This window comes from Lycorma delicatula, chromosome 10 (genome assembly GCF_047948215.1).
Source record: "Lycorma delicatula isolate Av1 chromosome 10, ASM4794821v1, whole genome shotgun sequence".
In the NCBI taxonomy this organism is placed as follows: Eukaryota; Metazoa; Arthropoda; class Insecta; order Hemiptera; family Fulgoridae; genus Lycorma; species Lycorma delicatula.
In genome coordinates, this window is record NC_134464.1 from 96,322,845 (window position 1) to 96,342,039 (window position 19,195).

Consider the following 19,195-nt stretch of genomic DNA (forward strand, 5'->3'; position numbering starts at 1 on the left):
GTTATCAATGAAAGTTTAATATCATGTTTACTCAATCTGTTGTAGCTAGAAAACTAACAATGGTCAAATGACACTGTGTTTATCAAGGTTGTAAGTAGCCAGCAGTATTTTGAACATACACTATAGGTATGCTATTACAAAAGTTTGGTCTTTTTTAAACAAACTTCATTGTGTAACTTACTTTTGTTGAAATATGTACAAAGAAAAGAATAAACATTGTTGCATGGTTTAACATATATATATATATATATATATATATATATATATATATATATATATTATGGTTTTAACTTTTATAGTATATCAAACAATAATTTTGAAAATGAGAGCCATGCTATTTCATGAAGTGATGTGCGACTCAAGTCAAGTTGCTTATAACCAATAAAGTTAGTGCACATAATAAACAACAATTAGAGAATAGACTCAAAAGTAAAGTTAGGTACAGGACCTAAAAAGTAATTAAATATTGGATAATGTGTACACTATTTTTTTTGTAATTAAAGTTATATTTTAGTTATTTTTAGTCGTGAATGCTACCTGTTAATAAAATTGAAGAGAATGAAAGAGATCTGTGCTGTTATCAGTAAAATGGAAATGTAATAGTACAATTCAGAATTAAGGAAACTGGAATGTGTTATGAGTTTATGAAAAAAACAATTCTATTTATTAAGCAATGATCATAGATTTTAACAGAAATTTAGATATTTATGAGAGAGAAATGGAACAAGTACATTTGTGGAAGGCAGTAGAACATTACATAATCTAATATCTTATGTAAGTCCTAGTTCATCAAAAAATGCGCAAATAACATTGGGTGTGATGATGAAAAATTCTTATGAAAAGGCTAAAACAGTTTTTTAATTGAAAAAAATGTTTTACTCTATTAATTTGTTGACTGCAGTATTTTTTTAATGCATGTAATTTTTATTTGTTCCAAGTCCTCATTGTTTGGTATTCTCACCCACTGGAATATTACAGGACATCTGTATCTTGTAAGCTTTCAGCCCTTCTAACATTATCTGTCAATCGTTGATAGAACTATTTGTTTTACTTAGCAGTATTGTGAGCCGTACAAGTGTCTCTTGTTTATTTAGGCTCCAACCATACCAATCCTCTGTACAATCTGTATTGCACCAAAGTGACAGTAGTAAATTTGACCCTTTTTTTTTACCAACTGCATAGGATTTGAACTGCACTTAGGGAATATTTTTTTCTAATTTTCACCAATACTTGGGAACCTGTGCCGCACTTAAAAACATAATTGATCATATAAGTTACTTCTATTTTATGTATTCCCTCTGAAAATAAAAAAATTGGAGTTAATCATTAGTAAATGATTTGATATAAAGAACGAATCATAAATTTTGTATATAATATAATTAAGATTTCAAAAAATGTGAAGAATGAAAAAAATCATTCAAAATTTGCCTACATCAGAACTCCAACATCTTGTTTTACTTGAGCGACTAGATGCTACCAAGTTGCAAGCAAAAAAATAACTACTTATCATCGATAGAATATCAGCTAAGTTTTAGGGCCAAATCTAACGCTACACAATGAAGTTTGAATGTTTTAAATTATAGTAGTGAAACTAACTTCAAGATGGAACGAGATGGTTTGCTGTTAGAATTATGAGAATAAGTACAGTTGCAATAAGAATGACAAAAAGAAGTATTCATTGAATAATTGTAGTGCCTACTTAGCTAAAAGAAAACTGATTTTTTATTTTGACTAGTCATAATTTGTAGACTACTAATTGTAATGTCTTTCAAATAAATAAATGTCCTGTTTAATGAAAAAAAAAATTTTTAATAATAAAAACAATTAAAATATGAATGGAAAAAAGATTAAAAAACAAAAAAAAACATGATGCCTTGGCGTAGCTCAGATAAGTTATTGGACTGAATCAGCTGATTGCATGAACGTTTAGGTCCCATTTTTTATTCAGCTAAAAACACGTACTGACTGAGGTACATAGAAGCGTGATTTCTTATAATTCATTTCTGATTTTATATAAATTCATTTTGTTTGTAAAAAACAAAAATACAGCCGTGACAATAAATGAATTAGATTACAGTTAGTTAAAAAATAAAACAATTGTTAGTCTTTGTTTAGTATCTAACGAGGAAACAGTGTTCCCAGTATTTCTTGGTGTTTTAGCTGGCCTTTTTTCGTGCTGTCATTTGCTTCATTTCTTTCAGCACATTCTTTATAGGTGTCATCTATATTTTCTTAATAATAGTCAAAATTTTCCTGTAAATATTTCTTAATGTTCTGTAATGCAGCACAACACTATTATTTTTGTAACTTTTTCCAAAGATACTTTCACTTGTTACCTAAAATTGGAAACCTTTGCTTGAGCTGGCCAAATACTTTTTCAACTATGACCTGCTCCTTGGCCTGCTTGACAGTGAACAGTTCCTGTTTTCTGTTGACAGGGTTTTTAAATGACATTATTAGCCACGGTGAAATTTTGTACCCACTGCCTCCAAGCAAGTAGAAATTACATTTAAATTGAGACAAAGTGACAAACTGAACTTAGTCCAAATCCGGGAATCATGTACGTTTCCCGACCACTGAGTGTTAACATTAATAATCATTTCAGTTGAATCACAAGTGACTTGCACATTGAGGCTCTCAAATCCTTTGCTGTTAATATAATTGTCTCCAAATCCAGATGGTTTTTTAGGTTTTTTAATTCTGACATGTGTGCAATTGAGTGCAACAATAACTCTGTGTCTGAAATCTGTTAGACTACTCCTCTCTAGCTACTTCCATTGCCCGTAAGTCAGATGGAAATTTGATTTATAAATGTGCTTTTTCTTTTATGCTCTCAACTGTGCTATTTATAGTCTTACAGACTGTAGAGTGGTGATCCCAAATTTTGCACAACTCTGGTTTGAAATCTGTTGTCGCTTACGAATCGCAAAAATATTTTCTGGCGTAGTAGAGAGCCTCCTCCACTAGTTTCATCTGCTTCTCCAAAAAAGTGATCTGAAAGGTAATCGTATGTTTTCACTTTCACATCGCATTAAAATCTTTGAATTTCTGTGGCTAATATTCTTTCTCTCCAAGAAAGTCTTCTCTTTTTGAAATCCTGCCATGTGTCTCAAATCAAAATGCAGTAGTCACCAGTGCTGTAATCCAATTATTCTCAATAGCTGCCTTAAAATAAATGTTAACCTATTCATTTAAACCAGTTCTTGTTTTTATTCAACTAAAAATAACACATTGTAAAAACTATAGTAATGTCTTATAAGGAAAGTAAACACTGATTAAAATATAAGTTTACTTATTCCAATAAGAGAACATGTGTTCTTTAAGGAATCCTTTTGTTTTATTCAATTCATCATAAGTACTTAAAATGTTAATACTTTTTTTATTCAACAGACCCTTTTGTGCCGAGAAGTACACTTAATACTTAAAATTTAAACAACCCAATTTTTTTATCATTTAATACAAAAATAATTTGAAAAATTTTTAATTATAAAAATCATGTATCTTGTATGATTAACGCGTCATGCGCTGTGGACAACAATTGTTGTCCACACTGGCTTTCTTTGGTGAATGGACTACCATCGTTCTTTTATATTCGCATATTTTGGTTTGGTTCACTTGCCATCATTTGTAAGCAATACATTTGAAGCAGTATTATCCTATTTGTCAGCACATTCCTTGCAGTTTGTATTATATTACACGTATGTATATATCCAAAAAATTATGATCAAAAAATTAAATAGTTATTCCTGACATAATTATGATATGGTCGATTAAAATGTTTATTTACATACTGGACGTAAGGATATTGCCACACACTATGAATTTTATATTCAATGGTGTGATAATCCAATAACCCAGGTGTGGTACCAATTTAATTCTTCTAACGACATAAAAAAATAAATGAGGATAGATGAAAAATGCACCTGTCCCTACATAATGGAAATTGAGGTAAAATAGGGAGTCTCACCATAAATGCTTGTACAGGACACACTTAGCCAATACTACAGATGGCATGTTACATGTTAATGTCCCCTGGTGTCTCAAAGTTGAATTTAAATCTATTCCTCTTAATTTTCTAAACCAATGTCTATCTTACTTATGACTGAGGTTGCAAAGGAATTCATTTCTTTATTTCAAATCTTTTTCTAATGAACTCCTGTTTTTTTTTATTTTCAGAGGGAATGCGTGAAATAGAAGCAACTTATACGATAAGTTTTTTTTTTTTTTTTTTTAAATGCGACAGGTCTACAAGTATTGGTGAAAATTAGAAAAAATATTCCCTAAGTACAGTTCAGATCCTATGTAGTTTGAAAAAAAGGTCAAATTTACTGTCACTTTGGTGTGATACTGGTACATATAGGATTGGTATGATTGAAGGCTAAATAAACAATATAGACATTTGTACATCTCATAATATTGCTAAGTAACACAAATAGTTCTATCAATGATTGACAGATAGTATTAGTAGAGTGAAAAATATTACAACATACAAATGTCCTGTAATGCACCAGTAGAAATGAGAATACCAGACAATGTGGACTTGGAACAAATGAAAATTATATGAATTTAGAAATACCTCGTCCAACATATTTTGAGTAAAACATTTTTTCAACTAAAAAACTGCTTCAGCCTTTTCATATGAAATGGTTATACAGAAAATATTTTTCAGAGTTTTGATGTCACAAACCTTTCCAAAAACTCAGAATCAACAAAAATATAACTTTCACTAAAAAGGATTCCAATGTTATAATAAGGTAAAAATTGTCATTTTTTTATCTAACTAACCCACAAGTCCATATGTTCTTTAATGATATTTTGTCAGAAACATCAAAAACAGTTAATCAATTTCTGAAGGGAGAGATTTAGTTCAATTAATACTAAAAAGCTGCTTGAAAAATACGATAGTTGAGATACCCATGCTTCAACAAAAATCAGAATTACGTTCATTTACAAAGAAGTGCTCTGTTCCTAGAAAGCAACAAATTTCAGAACGAAGAAAAAACATATGTTCATTGGCTATTTAATTGCACACAGGATACTGAAAATAACTAGTTTTTCAGAATTTCTAAAATTGTTTTAAATTCTGGTGGAATTCCTTTGGAGGCCAGCACTGCCTTATGTATGATACAGCATACCCAATTCATAACTAGTGTTACTTCCTTTACCTTAGAAATAACCCCAATATGACTGCCTGTAACCAGCTCCGCTGAACGGAAACCATACATTTTCCCCTCTGGATCCCTTTTCTTTTATATAATTATGGAGGAGCGTAAAGTGTTTCTTTTCAACTTGTTCAAAATGTCAAAGCTCTATAAAGCAAAATATCAAGAATTATAAGCTTTTTGTCAAAAATAATTATGTTCATTCTTAAATACATATTAATTGCACATCATTTGTAACATCAATAGCAATGCGCATTACATCTCTTTTATTTGGGTCCCTCTTTTATTTTGCTGGGTCCCTAGCCACGTAGGGATTCCAGGTAATGAACATGCAGATTCCGCTGCCAAAGAAGCATGTAACCAGCCTTCTTTCACCACCCGAATTGCTACTTCTGATTTTATTAACTATGTAAAACAATCACTAAGAGCAAGGTGGCAAGATGACTGGACAGCTACCGTTGATAATAAACTCCGTCAGATTAAAGATTCTGTGTTGCCATGGGACTCCTCATACAGAAAACCCCGGCGTGAGGAAGTAGTTCTCTGTCGATTGCGGATAGGACACACGAGGGTCACACACGAGTACCTGTTTACAAGAGGACAAGCACCTCTATGCGCACGATGCAACTGCCACGTGACTGTGCGCCACATACTCGTGGACTGCATATGTTATGCGGCATTACGTCATAAATTTAAACTACCCAGAAACATCCGTTGTATCTTGTATAATGATAAAGAGGTTTTAAACCGGATGTTTCTGTTTTTGCGTAGTATAGGGTTAATACAAAAAATGTAATTACTCTAGTCCTATGTATTGTTTTTGTTATCCGAGTAGCGAGCCTTTTACACTCCCTATTGGAATTTTTTTTTTTTTTTATATATATATATATATATATATTCATATTTTTTTGTTTTTTTATGTTTTTTAAATTCGTCTGTGATATTAGTTGTAAGATTTTTGTGATATTAGTTGTAAGACTTTAAACATAATAGTTTTAAGTTTTATGTCCTTCTTTAGTTTTAAGTTTTACTTATTTTTAATATGATAGTTTTTAACGTAGTTTTAAAGTGTTTTTGTTATCCGAGAATGGGCCTTTTACACCCATTCCGGATTTTGTTTCCTGTGATAGTAGTTTTAAAAGTTTTAATTTTATGTAACAACCTTAATTACTTTTATTTATTTATTTTCCGGGCGATGATAAGGTCCAACCGTTTTTCGCACTAAAAAAAAAAAAAAAAATCTCTTTTAATGCATAAGTGCTCTTGAGTATCAACATTGTTAATTCTTAATAGCATTGTTTGGCTAAGGAATCAAATCAAATCAGCATCTTTTAGCAAACATAGTTTTTGCCTCGTGTTTTATATCTGAAAGTAGTCTCTCATCAGTTTCCCTGTTTTTATACTATGTGCAAATTTAAGAGATAGAATGGTTCCAGTGCCTTGCTGTTAACGAAACCTATGTCCAAAACTATACCTTTCTTGTGATTTAATGTCCCTAAGCATCACCAAAAAATTTAGTGTACTTATTTTTCACATCACAATGTTCAGTTTCTAAATATAAGTTTTGTGCAAGTTTCATAAACTTGTTAAACAACACTTCATATAATACACATTAAGGTTTTGTACACTTTGTTGCCACACAAAATAAAAACCTAAATACCAAATAAAATTGCCATATTTTTCTTTGAACTTGTTTCCTCGTCTTTAGTAATATCAGATCTTCTCTGGTAAAATTGAGGTATAAAAATTACAAATATCACCTGTTTCATTTGCTTCTTTTTTTCAACCCCCCCCCCCCACAATTCTAAGTAGTTTTAAATTTTTGAAAAATGTATATAAGTTAGAGGTAACTTATGACATACTTTGTCCAGTAGTCATGTATTTTGAAATTAAATAACAATAAACAACTGAATGGCTGAGAATAGGAATAATACATTTATTTTAAATCTGGAAAAAATCAATAAAACAATGTTGTTCACTTCAATCCTCTTTTATTACTCATTCTACTACTGCCAGTTATTAGCAAAGACTCTCTGTAGTTAGTGATAGTAAAATTCTGGAATTTCTTAATTTGTATGTTTGTAATACTCATTAAATTTACAAAGCTTATTTTTTAGCCATCCATTTTATTTCAACAACATTTACTTATTTATTTTAGTCTGTCTATGAACCATATGTCCCATCATCGCAGGTCACAGGTTAAGTAAGAATCACTACTCTACCCGACTGCAAAAAGAATGAAGTTACAATAAATGTCTGCTGTTCCTTGATGCATGCTTATTTATTTTATTTTATTAGCTTATTTATTCTATTTATTTGTTTCTATCGTCAAATAATATTTATTTTTTAATCTTGCCAGTTTTTTATCTTTTGCATTTTTTAATTTGCTTTGGATATTCAGGTTCTGTGACTTAAGATTTCTTGGTTTATCTTCAAAAAAGTAAATTTCTTTTTTTTAGAAAATAAATTTTAACTTTCTTTAATAGGTAGTACTAAGTTAGTTTCCTTTTAATAAGCCTGCTGCCTTTCTGTATTCTTTTGTATTTAATTTTTATTATTTAAAAAATCTGATGTGGACACCACATGACTTCCTTGTATGCCTATTAAATTACATATATGCATATTTTTAAATGAAAAGTACATAAAAGTGTATTTTATTATAATTTCTGATATTATTTCATTTTATTTTTATTGTTATTATTGCATTATTATGTATTGTAAAAAAATTTTCAGAGGTTAATAATTATTAATAAATCAATATATTTAAATTTAAAAAAAAGCAATGGTCTGATTTGAACTGATGTGGCCCTTGTAAGATCCAAATATTTCATTATTTAAAATTTGATTTGGTTATAACCCTGGAATCAATGAAAATAAGTTCCTTTATGATATATTGTTGAAAAGCCCTCAAAGAGGTCTTATTATTGCAGTTAAAAAAAAGTCCAAAATCCAAACTTTTGGATTTTGGTCTTTTGGTCCAGTTGATTGTAATCAAAAGGGGAGTTGCACAACTAGATGATTCAATAAAAAAAACCAAAATTTCAACATTCTACAGCTAATCTTTTTTTAGTTGTGCCAGATACAGACATAACGTCAAAATTAGTCAAAATGGATATTTCCATTGAAATCTGAAAACTGAAATTTTTCACAATCACAATACATCCTTTACTTCATAAAAGGAAGTAAAAATGTGTAATTGCCTTAAAATGATTTTTTTTTTCCCACAGTTATAAGGCATTACGTGATCGTTGGCGCAGCGTTGTTATACCAGATCCAAACCTTGATTTATCAACTCAAACATATCGCAGAAATAGAATTGCACGAGAAACAAAAGCTCTATTTGAACAAAAACCAAAATCATGGGCCGAAATTAAACAACCAGGGTCTGTTAATGTTAATAATGAAAATATCTGTAATACAAGAAAGCGTCTTCGTTCACCTCGTGTAAGTTTTAATTTTTATTTATTTTTGTTTTTAATTATTCAGGATAACTTTTAAAAAAGTATCTTACAATTATAGTACGTTTTGAATCTGTCAGATGAGGAATTTGAGTAAAAATATATTTGTGTTTTCTATATTAACAAATGATTAACAAGTATCAGAAAAAACCGATATATTATTTGCTTTTGGTGATCTGCTGAGATTAGTCTCTGTGTTACAGTAATTTTATCAATCTTCTCAGTTTCCTTATTGTAAATAAATAAGTAAATATATTATTTAATATATAAAACAATTAGTGTTTAAGACACACATAAACTTCCACTTTAGCTTTTATGGTTTTCGACTTAAAAAAATCACATTAAATACCAAGAATGAGTAGAGACACCTGTAAATGTTTACTTCATTTCACTTATCTTCTTATTGGTCGGCAAATGATTATTTTAATGAATAATCATGTAGAATTTTAGTAATAAATAGAAGTTAAAATGGTATATATAAGTTTTATGTGTACATATGTGAAAGAAAAAATTGTTAATAAAATCAATATGAAATGAAAATCGTGTAATTTTATTTAATAATTTTAATCATATGTAGTCCTCTTGAAGTTGATTTGCAATTATTAATTTTATTATAATGTATTCAAACTAAACAGTATTTTAACCGTAGAAAGCTAATGTTTCGTAAAATTTACAATCCAAGATAACCATATTTCACCGACCATCCACAGCCAGTGGACAATGCACCTCAGCATGCACCTTTTGTGTTTGTTTATGGTGGTCATAGTTATCTATCAGCCACTAGCATTGTTATTTTCAGAACACACTTGTATGTTTTGACATGTTAGCTTCCGTACCTGGTTTTTTGTTGCAAACCTTTTTGTGAATTTTTAATTATTTTTTATAGTTATGTTTGATTATTAATTATATAATTTAAAATTATTTAATAGGCACAAAAAATGGATTGAAAAATTTTACAATATTTCAATGAGTGTGAAAATGATATTTCAGACTTAGAAAGTGACATGATAATGAAAGTGACTATATAGAACATGACATTGTGATAAATAGTGATGTTCAGCCACATTGTACTCCAACACATAGGGAACTGGTACAAGAATCAAGTTTGGGTGAAGACGACAACCCTTTTCCTACAAACTTCCAAGGAGGAGGGGGAGTTTTGCATTCCAACCTGGCACCAGCACTGATCTTTCATTTAGCCAAAATTCTGTAAACAGTGCACTAAGCTTGTTCCATACGTTATATTAAGTAATAAAGTAAGCTTGGTGGGGGGGAATGGACACCATCGGCCAAATAAGACCACACAAATATTAAATACTTCCTCCACTGCTAGAAATGTCATGCACATAGCCCGTGATCCTATTGCAATTCCTAAAGATAAATTTATCCCTATAGAAACCTTTAAAATATTTTTTTACTGATTAAATTAAAATTAGCGTGTTCATACAAACACAAAAATTAGAGAAAAAAGTATTTACTATTGCAGGCAGACTGCCACTGTAAGTCAGCTATCGTTTATGGAACTTGTTAGTTAAGTATTGAGCGAGATATATATGAGGGGTTTAGAAGCAAACAGGTACAAGTGACAAAAACAACTTTTTAAGATAACAATCACTAAAGTTCAGCGATTACTGTAATTGAGGTAATAAACTTCAGCTTGTTTTTATTAACTACATCTTTACTTATACTTTTTGTGGTCATCCTAAAGATTTCACAATTATTCCTATATACAGTTACAATTTTACAGATATTCATATAACAGTTTCCCCCAGATATCTGTACTTTTGCACCCCTTGGCTTCCAAATAATAGAACGCAATATTTTTAACAAAATTTAATAAGAAAAGTCCCTTAATTTAATTTGGTACAATAAAAAAAATACTTATTGTTAACAGTAGTACTGTATTATCACTAATGAACATTAGTGCAAAAAAACTAAAAATTAACTTCCAGAAAAGTTTTTTATACAGTTTTTGTTAGCTAACAAATTCTTTTTAATAATAAAAGTCCCTTAAATCAAGAAATATTATAATATTAATGTAAGTAAATACTGAAAAATTAACTTTAAGGAACAGTTTATTTTTTTGTTATTGTCATTTTTCCACTCGCTCTTCATCATTTGTAGAAGTAGATGAATCTAATCTGGTTCATCTACTTCTTCCTGTTCTACATTATTTTGGGTAGCAGTTTCAGTCATGTAAAAGACCTAAATAAAAATCATAGTAGATGTGAGGCACATGAGGTGACAGTTGTACAAGAATTTTGTATTTAGCTTGTTTTATTGCCGGTTTGTTGGTATTTACAACTACTAGATCTGAAAATGTTGCTGTTATCTTGTCAGCTCATGCTGACTTCATGTTTATGACTTCAAATCCTTGAACATCACTGGATGTGGTTTTATAAAAGAGGTTAAATTAAAAAAAACTGTTTTTAGAACTGCATTCACTGCATACCCCTGATTTCAGAGACTTTGTCCTTAAAAATTGGCTTCAGTGAGTTCAAAGTAATGAAATTTTCATCCTTCATTACAGGGACACTGAATTTTCAGTTGCTTTTGGATGCTATGTTATTCCGATATTGAGAAATGTAGATATTTCAGTATGACTGCTTTTTCTCATTTTCAATAACACCAAAGTCAGAGTCACACTGCTTGAAGGAATGCCCAAAAATAAGGAAGCAGTGGTCTACCTTATTAATGACATGTTGTGAGAAACAGGCATTTCTCACAACATAAAGCCAAAACTTTATAATGAGATTACTTTTGTTTTGGCCCCCTGCTTTATCACTAAAGGCTGAGTAACTTTAGAAGGCAAAGTGTAAATGAATTTTTGGATACAGGATGCTATTTCCTGACATCCTCTGCCTACTTGTCCTTCATGCCACATATACATTAAAGCCTGGCCAGTTTGCAAATTGTGTACACTGAAATTATATGTCCACAGCTGTCAAGCATAGTATGCTTTACTGCAAGAAAGCATCAGTGTGGACATGATTTTTTGTAAATCAAAGCAACTTATATCGATGATCATTAAGTTCTTTAGCATCTTTCATAGCTGTTTTTGCAGCCTCTGCTTTCCACAGATGAAGGTCCTTCAATGACTTATCCTCATGTTTTTTACATTCATCTCCATAATCAATAGCAGCTTGCAATTTGTCACAAGTTGCACAGGTATCTGTGCTTGGTCTATGAAAGCTGAGATTAAATTGTGTATTAAATATTTCACAGGTCATACTCTCTTTTGGATCAACATCTTTCTCAGTACGCAATTCATTATACAAGGAATACATCTTTTTTACAATTAAGGTATTTTAAGTTATTATGTAACGAGGATTGAATTTATATGCTCTTTGACCAAATCAATTTTACACTGAGGTGTTTTGTTAGTCTGTTTTTTCTTGCCCCTCTTATTTTGAGTGGAAACACTGGTGCTCAAATTTTTTTCTTCCCTACTACATTCATTGCACATTTATTTGTATTGGCTAGAGTAATAAGAAAAAGCTGTTTGGATACTCTGTATCCATTCAGTGAATAGATAATACTTCATTTTAATAATTGCTGTTATCTTTCCTACGCCTTTGACATTTCTCTACACTTATCTGCTGATTTAAAAATGTTGTTTGCAGTTCCCAGTTCCCTAATTTCCAGAAATCGTGAAATATTTCATGTCACTTTTCTTCAAATAAATTTTAGTTACACGTATATCTACATTGGTTATTATACTCACGGGCCCTCTTTGCTTCATGAATCTTATTTTTTCTGTCTATTTACTGTTTCTCCTCATACCTTGATTTTTCCCATTTTTTAACCAGGTATCTGGTCTCTCCAATTTCTTCCCCACTTCAGGAGTAGATGGTTCTTTCTCAGTCAATTTCCCTGAATCACTAGTATTGGTGGATCATAAGCAGCATTACAAACTGAATAATCAAGATCAGAATTGGTATTATCCGCAAAAGAATTCAAAAAATTATAAAATTCTGTTTTTTTTTGTTTTTTTTTTTTAATTAACAAAATAAGAAAGCATACAAAATTATTAAGAATGTGTACAAAAAACTATGTAAATGCATCAAAAAAATTTTTTTTCATAAATATTTTGCATCTGTTACAAGAAGTTTTGCTGATTAAAAAATAGTTTAATTGAATTACAAGATTTTACTTATTTTTTGTTGTTGTACACTTAATCTGGTAGAAAAAATCCAATATAAACGTATCTTCAAAATTGTGGTGATGTTCAGTTGAATCGCTCATCATTTTAACTTTTTTTCTTTGTAAAATCGTAAACAGACTAAATCTCAAAAATTATAGTTGAAAGGAAATACACAAAATTCAGTACAAGCTGTTATTATTTCAAACTAGGCAGGTTGTAACAAAACACACATTAAGATACAGGAGATATCTTGTTGGCTTGGAGCACAATGGGTACCTGTTTCTGTTGGCTCCCTTTCCCTCCAAACCAAACAGCTGGTTTACTAAGACGTTAAAAAAAAAGAAGTCACTAGATCTTAGGCTATCAAGTTTTCATTTGTATCTCTTTACTGCCAACAATTTGTTCATGTTATAAAACCATTAAAGGCATAACCTCATTTTTGAAGAAAAAAAATAACTTTTACTTCTTGGTTTCTTGACCCTTCATATGAAAAGTAATGACATTACCAATGAAATTTTAAATACTGGTCTTATTAGTTTTTTGGCTGGGCAGGGAAAAGTATTACTAGTCTAGAAATATAAAATAAATCTGATACTGAAAATGAGTGTTCTTTTAAAAAACTAACTGTACTTAATAGTAAAATCATAAAAAACAATGTTAATTATAATTAACTTCTTTTCTTTTTTTCAAAAAAGGCACAAAATGAAAACATCGGAGAGCCTGCAACAAAGAGAATGAAATGTACAGTATTATATGAGGAGAATATTAAGGAAGTATTAAGGAAACTTGAGTTCAAGAGATATTGTTTATATCAAGAAATGAATCAACAGCTTTCTGAGCTTGCTCTTATTCAAGAGCGACAATTTAATGATGCTGTGATAAGACATAATTATAAAATGAATAATCAGCAATTTAATGAACTGCACCAACTTCAAACAAGAGTAAGTACACTCTTAGTTGTAGTAGCAACTACAATTTATCAACTCTTTAGAATTATTGTTCTGCTATGGAACATATCACTGAGGTAATTGCTATGGATGCTTTCTTGTATTATTGGTATGAGATTTCTATCAGTATTAGAATTGTCACGTAGCAGTTAAAAGCATTCTGTTTTATTGTGTATATTATATATATTATTTATTGCGGTACAAATTTTAATTATAACACATGAATAGCAACAGTTCATATGATAATACAACCAAATTGCTAATGTTTTTACTAGTAGTTGACTAACATGTGCATACCAGTTTAGTTTTACTATATACTTTTAACCCTCAATTTTATCAGGAGCCTTTACACTCTTTCCTGGAATATTGTTTTTCTTCTTTTTGTGTATATGTATTTACTTTAATTTTTATCTTGCCCATCTATAACCAAGCAGAGGAGACATCCACTTCAGCTGGAGCTGTTCAGGGAACAGTTCCAGCGATACTCCAATATCCTCATATAAATATGATATTTGCCAGAGTGTAGAGCCTTTTCTATACTCCTATAATGGCACTCCAGTAATGGTACTTCTATAATAGCAGTCCTCTTTTTTCCTTGAAGATTTAAACAAGCTGGTTATAGGTATATCTTTCAGCCCGCAGTCAAATTTCTACCTGAAATTCACTTCACATAAGACTCTGTAAGAGATGTCGATGAGATTCTGATTGTGGTACTTGCTACGATATAAACAAAAAAGTAAACACATTACTTCCTGCCAGTTATTACTACACTCCAGCATTAATTAGATATAGCTTATTCCTAGCCACCAAGTCAAGAATTCTTTACCAGACATTAGACTGTGTATGGCCATAGATAATAAAATGCTGCTTCAATTCCTGATTTTTTTTAAATTTTATACTGTTGTGCTATTGAACATTGTCTTATCATATATTTTCTCCTGCATTACATATTTAATCACAGTCTCCATAGATCTTCCACTTTAACCGAACAAGCGTGGCAGGCATATCTTCACTATCCTCATTCATTTATGTAAAGTTACATCTGCTGTTCCATTTTCCCTAACCAGTGATTTTCATTATCTGCTAATAAATGATTATGAATACATACCTGGTGGATGGAACAAGGTGATCCATAAACCAATCAATAAGAACAGTTACTCTACGTAACCATTGCCACGTCTCCATTGTTCCCTCCTGTTCTGTAGCCCAACTGAAATATTTTATCCTACTTACCTTCCTTCCTTTTTTTTTTTTACCTTACTATTTTTTCACTTTGCATATGCTGCTTATGTGAGAGTATCATCAGGATAAAACATAGTTATTACTCAAAATAAAAATTAAAATGAATATAAGTAATTTTAACTTCTTAGACTAATTTAAAATCATATTATCTGGTTTGTACGGCTGCAATAATTGAAACAACTTATCTAGAGCATTGGTTATTGAAAATAGAGGAGTATTAATCTCTTCTCAATTATCTCTGCAGAATGTCCTTCACCTAGAATATATTCATTCTTAGTAATGACAGAAATAAGATATACTCAGTGCTCAGTGACTGTAAGTAATACTAGGTGTATGAGAAAAGTAATGAGACTGATTTTTTACTTACCAAAGTTTTATTTTTTTCAAACAACAATATTATCCCCTTCAAAGTAGTTACCTTGGGCAGCTATACACCGCTGGAGTCGTTCCCACTCCTGGTAGTAGAACTGGAAGGCTTCAACTGGTAGGGCTTTTAACTAGTTAGTCACAGTTTTTTTAATGTTCTCCAGAGTTCCAAAATGACGTCCTTTTAAGATATGTATCAATTTCCGAAGGAAAAAGTCACAAGAATTCAAATCAGGTGAATAGTAGTGGGGTTGAGGAACCGTAGGAATGCGTTTTGAGGTCAAAAATTCCCCAATGGAAATGGCCGTGTGACACAGGGCATTGTCATGATGAAGCATCCACTTGTCTGCAATGTCTGGTCTCACGGGAATCACTCTTTTCCTGAGCCTTTCAAGGACACCTTTGTAAAACACTTGGTTGACAGTTTGTCCTGGAGGAACAAATTCTTTATGCATGATACCCTACTGTCAAAAAAACAAATCGGCATGGTTTTGATCGTTGATTTGCTCATTCGACATTTTTTTGGTCGAGGAGATGATGGAGTGTGCCACTCTTCGCTTTGTTTCAGGATCGTACTCAAATATCCAGGATTCATCACCTGTGATCACACGATTGAAGAATTCGTGGTTCAATCCTCTTAAGTAGATTAACTCACACGTTTCTGATTCTTCAATTGCCCTTCTGTTCCGTTGTGAGGTTTTTCAGCACCGATTTCCCACAAACCTTTCGCATGTCCAAATCATCTGTCAAAATTTGATGTACGGTGAAAGTGTTTAAATTTAAATGTTAACTCATCATCCTTATTGTTAAACGATAGTCTGATCTCACAAGAACCCTCACACGTTCAACGTTTTCGTCAGATTTTGAAGTTGAAGGTCTCCCTGAGCGAGGTTGATCTTCAACGTGTTCTCGATCTTCAAAAAATGATTTATGCCAGCGGAAAACTTGTGTTCTTGATAAGCAATGTTCCCTGTAGGCCTGTTTCAACTTTTCAAAGGTCACACTCCCGGATTTCCCAAGTTTAACACAAAACTTGATTGCACCACATTACTCTAAATTCCGATGCTCCATTTTCGTAATACAACAAAAACACAACTTCACTGTTGGTGCTGTCAAAAATAATGCGTTGGCTGAACGGAGTTGAAACTCGTACTGAGCATGTGGAAGGAATGAACAAACCGGTTTAGTACAGACCAGTAGACACGCCGTTGCAGTGTTACCAATCTCATTACTTTTCTCACACACCTCGTATAATCAGAGATTTTTAATGATTCTTTTGAAAATAATTTCTTGTTAAATTTCAGTGAAGCAAAAATTCCTTATCAGTCTTTCTTGACAAACCTTATGTAATTCGTTAAGAAGTCCTGATTACCTTATCGTATAACAAATTGGCACCTTATCTTCTTCCACTTCACATTCCTGGTGCATCTTTTATACTAGCATCTGAAAAAAAGCTTTCTTATATGTCGCTAGCATTCTTCAATGTGAATTAAATTTTAGCTACTGTACAATGGATTGTTATTATTTAAATTTAGTTATTGTAGTTTTTATATGGCTTCTTTCCATTTCACTAGTAAGTGTGTATAAAATTCAGTAAAATATAAAAATTTATGGCCTGTTTCCATATCACAAGTAAGTGTATGTGAAATTCAGTAAAATTGAACAATTTATGAGAAGAAATATGGAGAGGGAATGATATTTAGGAGGTGTCTTACTTTAATATTTTTCATTTATTTTAAGTAAAAATTCATTATTATTTTGGTCAAACCTGAATTTTTTGTGAAAATTACTTTAAAAATTATATACTTTGTTTAAATTTTACAGGAAGTATGTGATTTACGAAAAATTTATAGGCAAAGAATTAATGATGAGGAACATCAGGCTAAAAATTATATATGTGCAATGGAAGCTGCTGCAGAAGAGGTACACACATTCCATAAATTTTATCATGAACTTGATTCTAATTTTGATAACATTAACTCTTTGTACCTGAATGATGGGCAAGTCCGTGAGTTGATTGAAATCGAATTAATGTTAGAAAATTATCAGAGGTTTTATAATCAAATTGAATAATTCCGCATGACTGATTTAGTAAAATTCACATATGTGGCAGTTCTAACTTCATATCATTATAATGGTAGATACTCAGAAACTTATCAAATATTTGTTAGTTTTATTAAAAAAAAAATATTGCTACTATTTAGTTTTTTTAATATTTAATATCTCAGCATTTTGAATTTATTTAATATTTCTTTTAAAATACATTTTTTTTAATTGTAATTTATGAATTTTATTCCCTTTTACCAACATTGTCTTTCAAACCGTAATTTAAAATATAACTTTTTCTGTATTTTTCAAAACCTTATTGGTATATTTACATTATTTTATTCACATTACCAAGAAATGTTGTTATTTTCAATTATGTATTATAAATATATTTTATTTAACAAATATCTAATGAGTTTTTTGTATTTTGCCATGTTTCTTGAATTTATTATTTTTAATGTATTTTAAAATACTGTATTTTATTGTAAAGAAAAATATTTCTTTCATTAAAATAAAAAAAAAAAAATAGTAATTTTGCATTCCTTATTTAGTTTTAAGAGTGAGATGTATTATTTTGTAGTTAATTTTTTTTTCATTGCTGTAATGGTTTAAATGTTTTTGTTGGCTTTTTAATTTTTTTTTTGCATTAAGTATTTATTGGCAATGTTATTTTAAGTCTGAATTGTTCCGATTTATTAAAATTTACTCAACATGCTTTAACATAACTCATTTTGATGTTTACTAAAAAATAATGATTTAGAAAGAAGAGTTAAATGTTCATAGATGAAGAAAACTAATATTTAAATAAATGAATTCTGGTTTATTTTGGTAATTTATCTCGTACATTTTGTTTTAGTTTTAACAAAAATCAATTTTTAAATTTTTAGTTCATAGTATGTATGTATTTAATATAGTATATATATATATATATATTTTTAAAAAAAGAAATCGGTAACAAATTATTTCACTTTTTTTTATTAAAGATCATGAAATTACTGGTAGAGAAAAATTAAATACGCATTGTGTCTGAATTTTATATTTGATACACCACAAGCTGTAAATGTTTGAATAACATTTAACAGATATAAACTTTTGATATTGGAATTAATTTAATTAATTTCGGTTGTTGTTATCTCTTGATAAGATAGACTGCTGTAGCTTAGTTTATCAAGCTATCATTTTTTTTTTTGGAAATTCCCAAAAATGCTTAATGTAAAAAAAAATTGTAGCTTTCCACAGCAACTTAGATTTCAGTAGGAACAGAATTAAGAAGACTGCTGGTTCCTTATTGATAGGGGAGGCTGCAGCCAGCGGTATAACCTTTTTTACTATTTCTTCTTTTGAAAGAAATTTAAATTTTAGGAATTTTGAGACAGCATCTTGTGTGAAGTCTGCCGTTGGTTATTGTAGAGCTTGCTCAATAAGAAATGTTTCATTTATAGCACAGAAGCAGATAATTGCAATAGTAAAAGATGTGTTGTATTCTGTACTAGAAAGTACAGATTAAGCTTAATGTAAGATAATTATATTAAAAAGATTTTGTTTTTAGTTTTAAGAGAATTTGTTTCCTATTGTTTACATATAGTGACTGATTAAACTAGACTGAATAACTAGCGTTGTATTATGAGTGTGTATGAAGATGTGGGTTACAGTAGAAAATTTAGGTGCTTAAAAAACTTTTACTGAGCAACATAAGTATTTTTTTTTTTTTTTTTTTTTTTTTAATAAATGAGATACTTGGAAAATAAGTTCCTCCTAAACCAAGCAACTGTAATTTTTGGAGTATTCTCATAAGTACAGGTTCTCATTTGATAAGATAGGTTTAGTGTG

General features: G+C 30.3%; 1 protein-coding gene across 1 annotated transcript in view; it reads left to right on the forward strand.

The window, feature by feature from the left end:
* Nucleotides 1-17,659, forward strand: part of LOC142331324 (uncharacterized) — a 54,738-nt gene extending 37,079 nt beyond the window's left edge. The window contains exons 3-5 of the mRNA XM_075377149.1: nt 8,390-8,606; nt 13,460-13,705; nt 17,144-17,659. Coding sequence (XP_075233264.1) covers nt 8,390-8,606; nt 13,460-13,705; nt 17,144-17,392 — 712 coding nt within the window. The 3' untranslated portion in view covers nt 17,393-17,659. The remainder of the gene's footprint in view (nt 1-8,389; nt 8,607-13,459; nt 13,706-17,143) is intronic.
* The last annotated feature ends 1,536 nt before the right edge of the window (nt 17,660-19,195 follow it).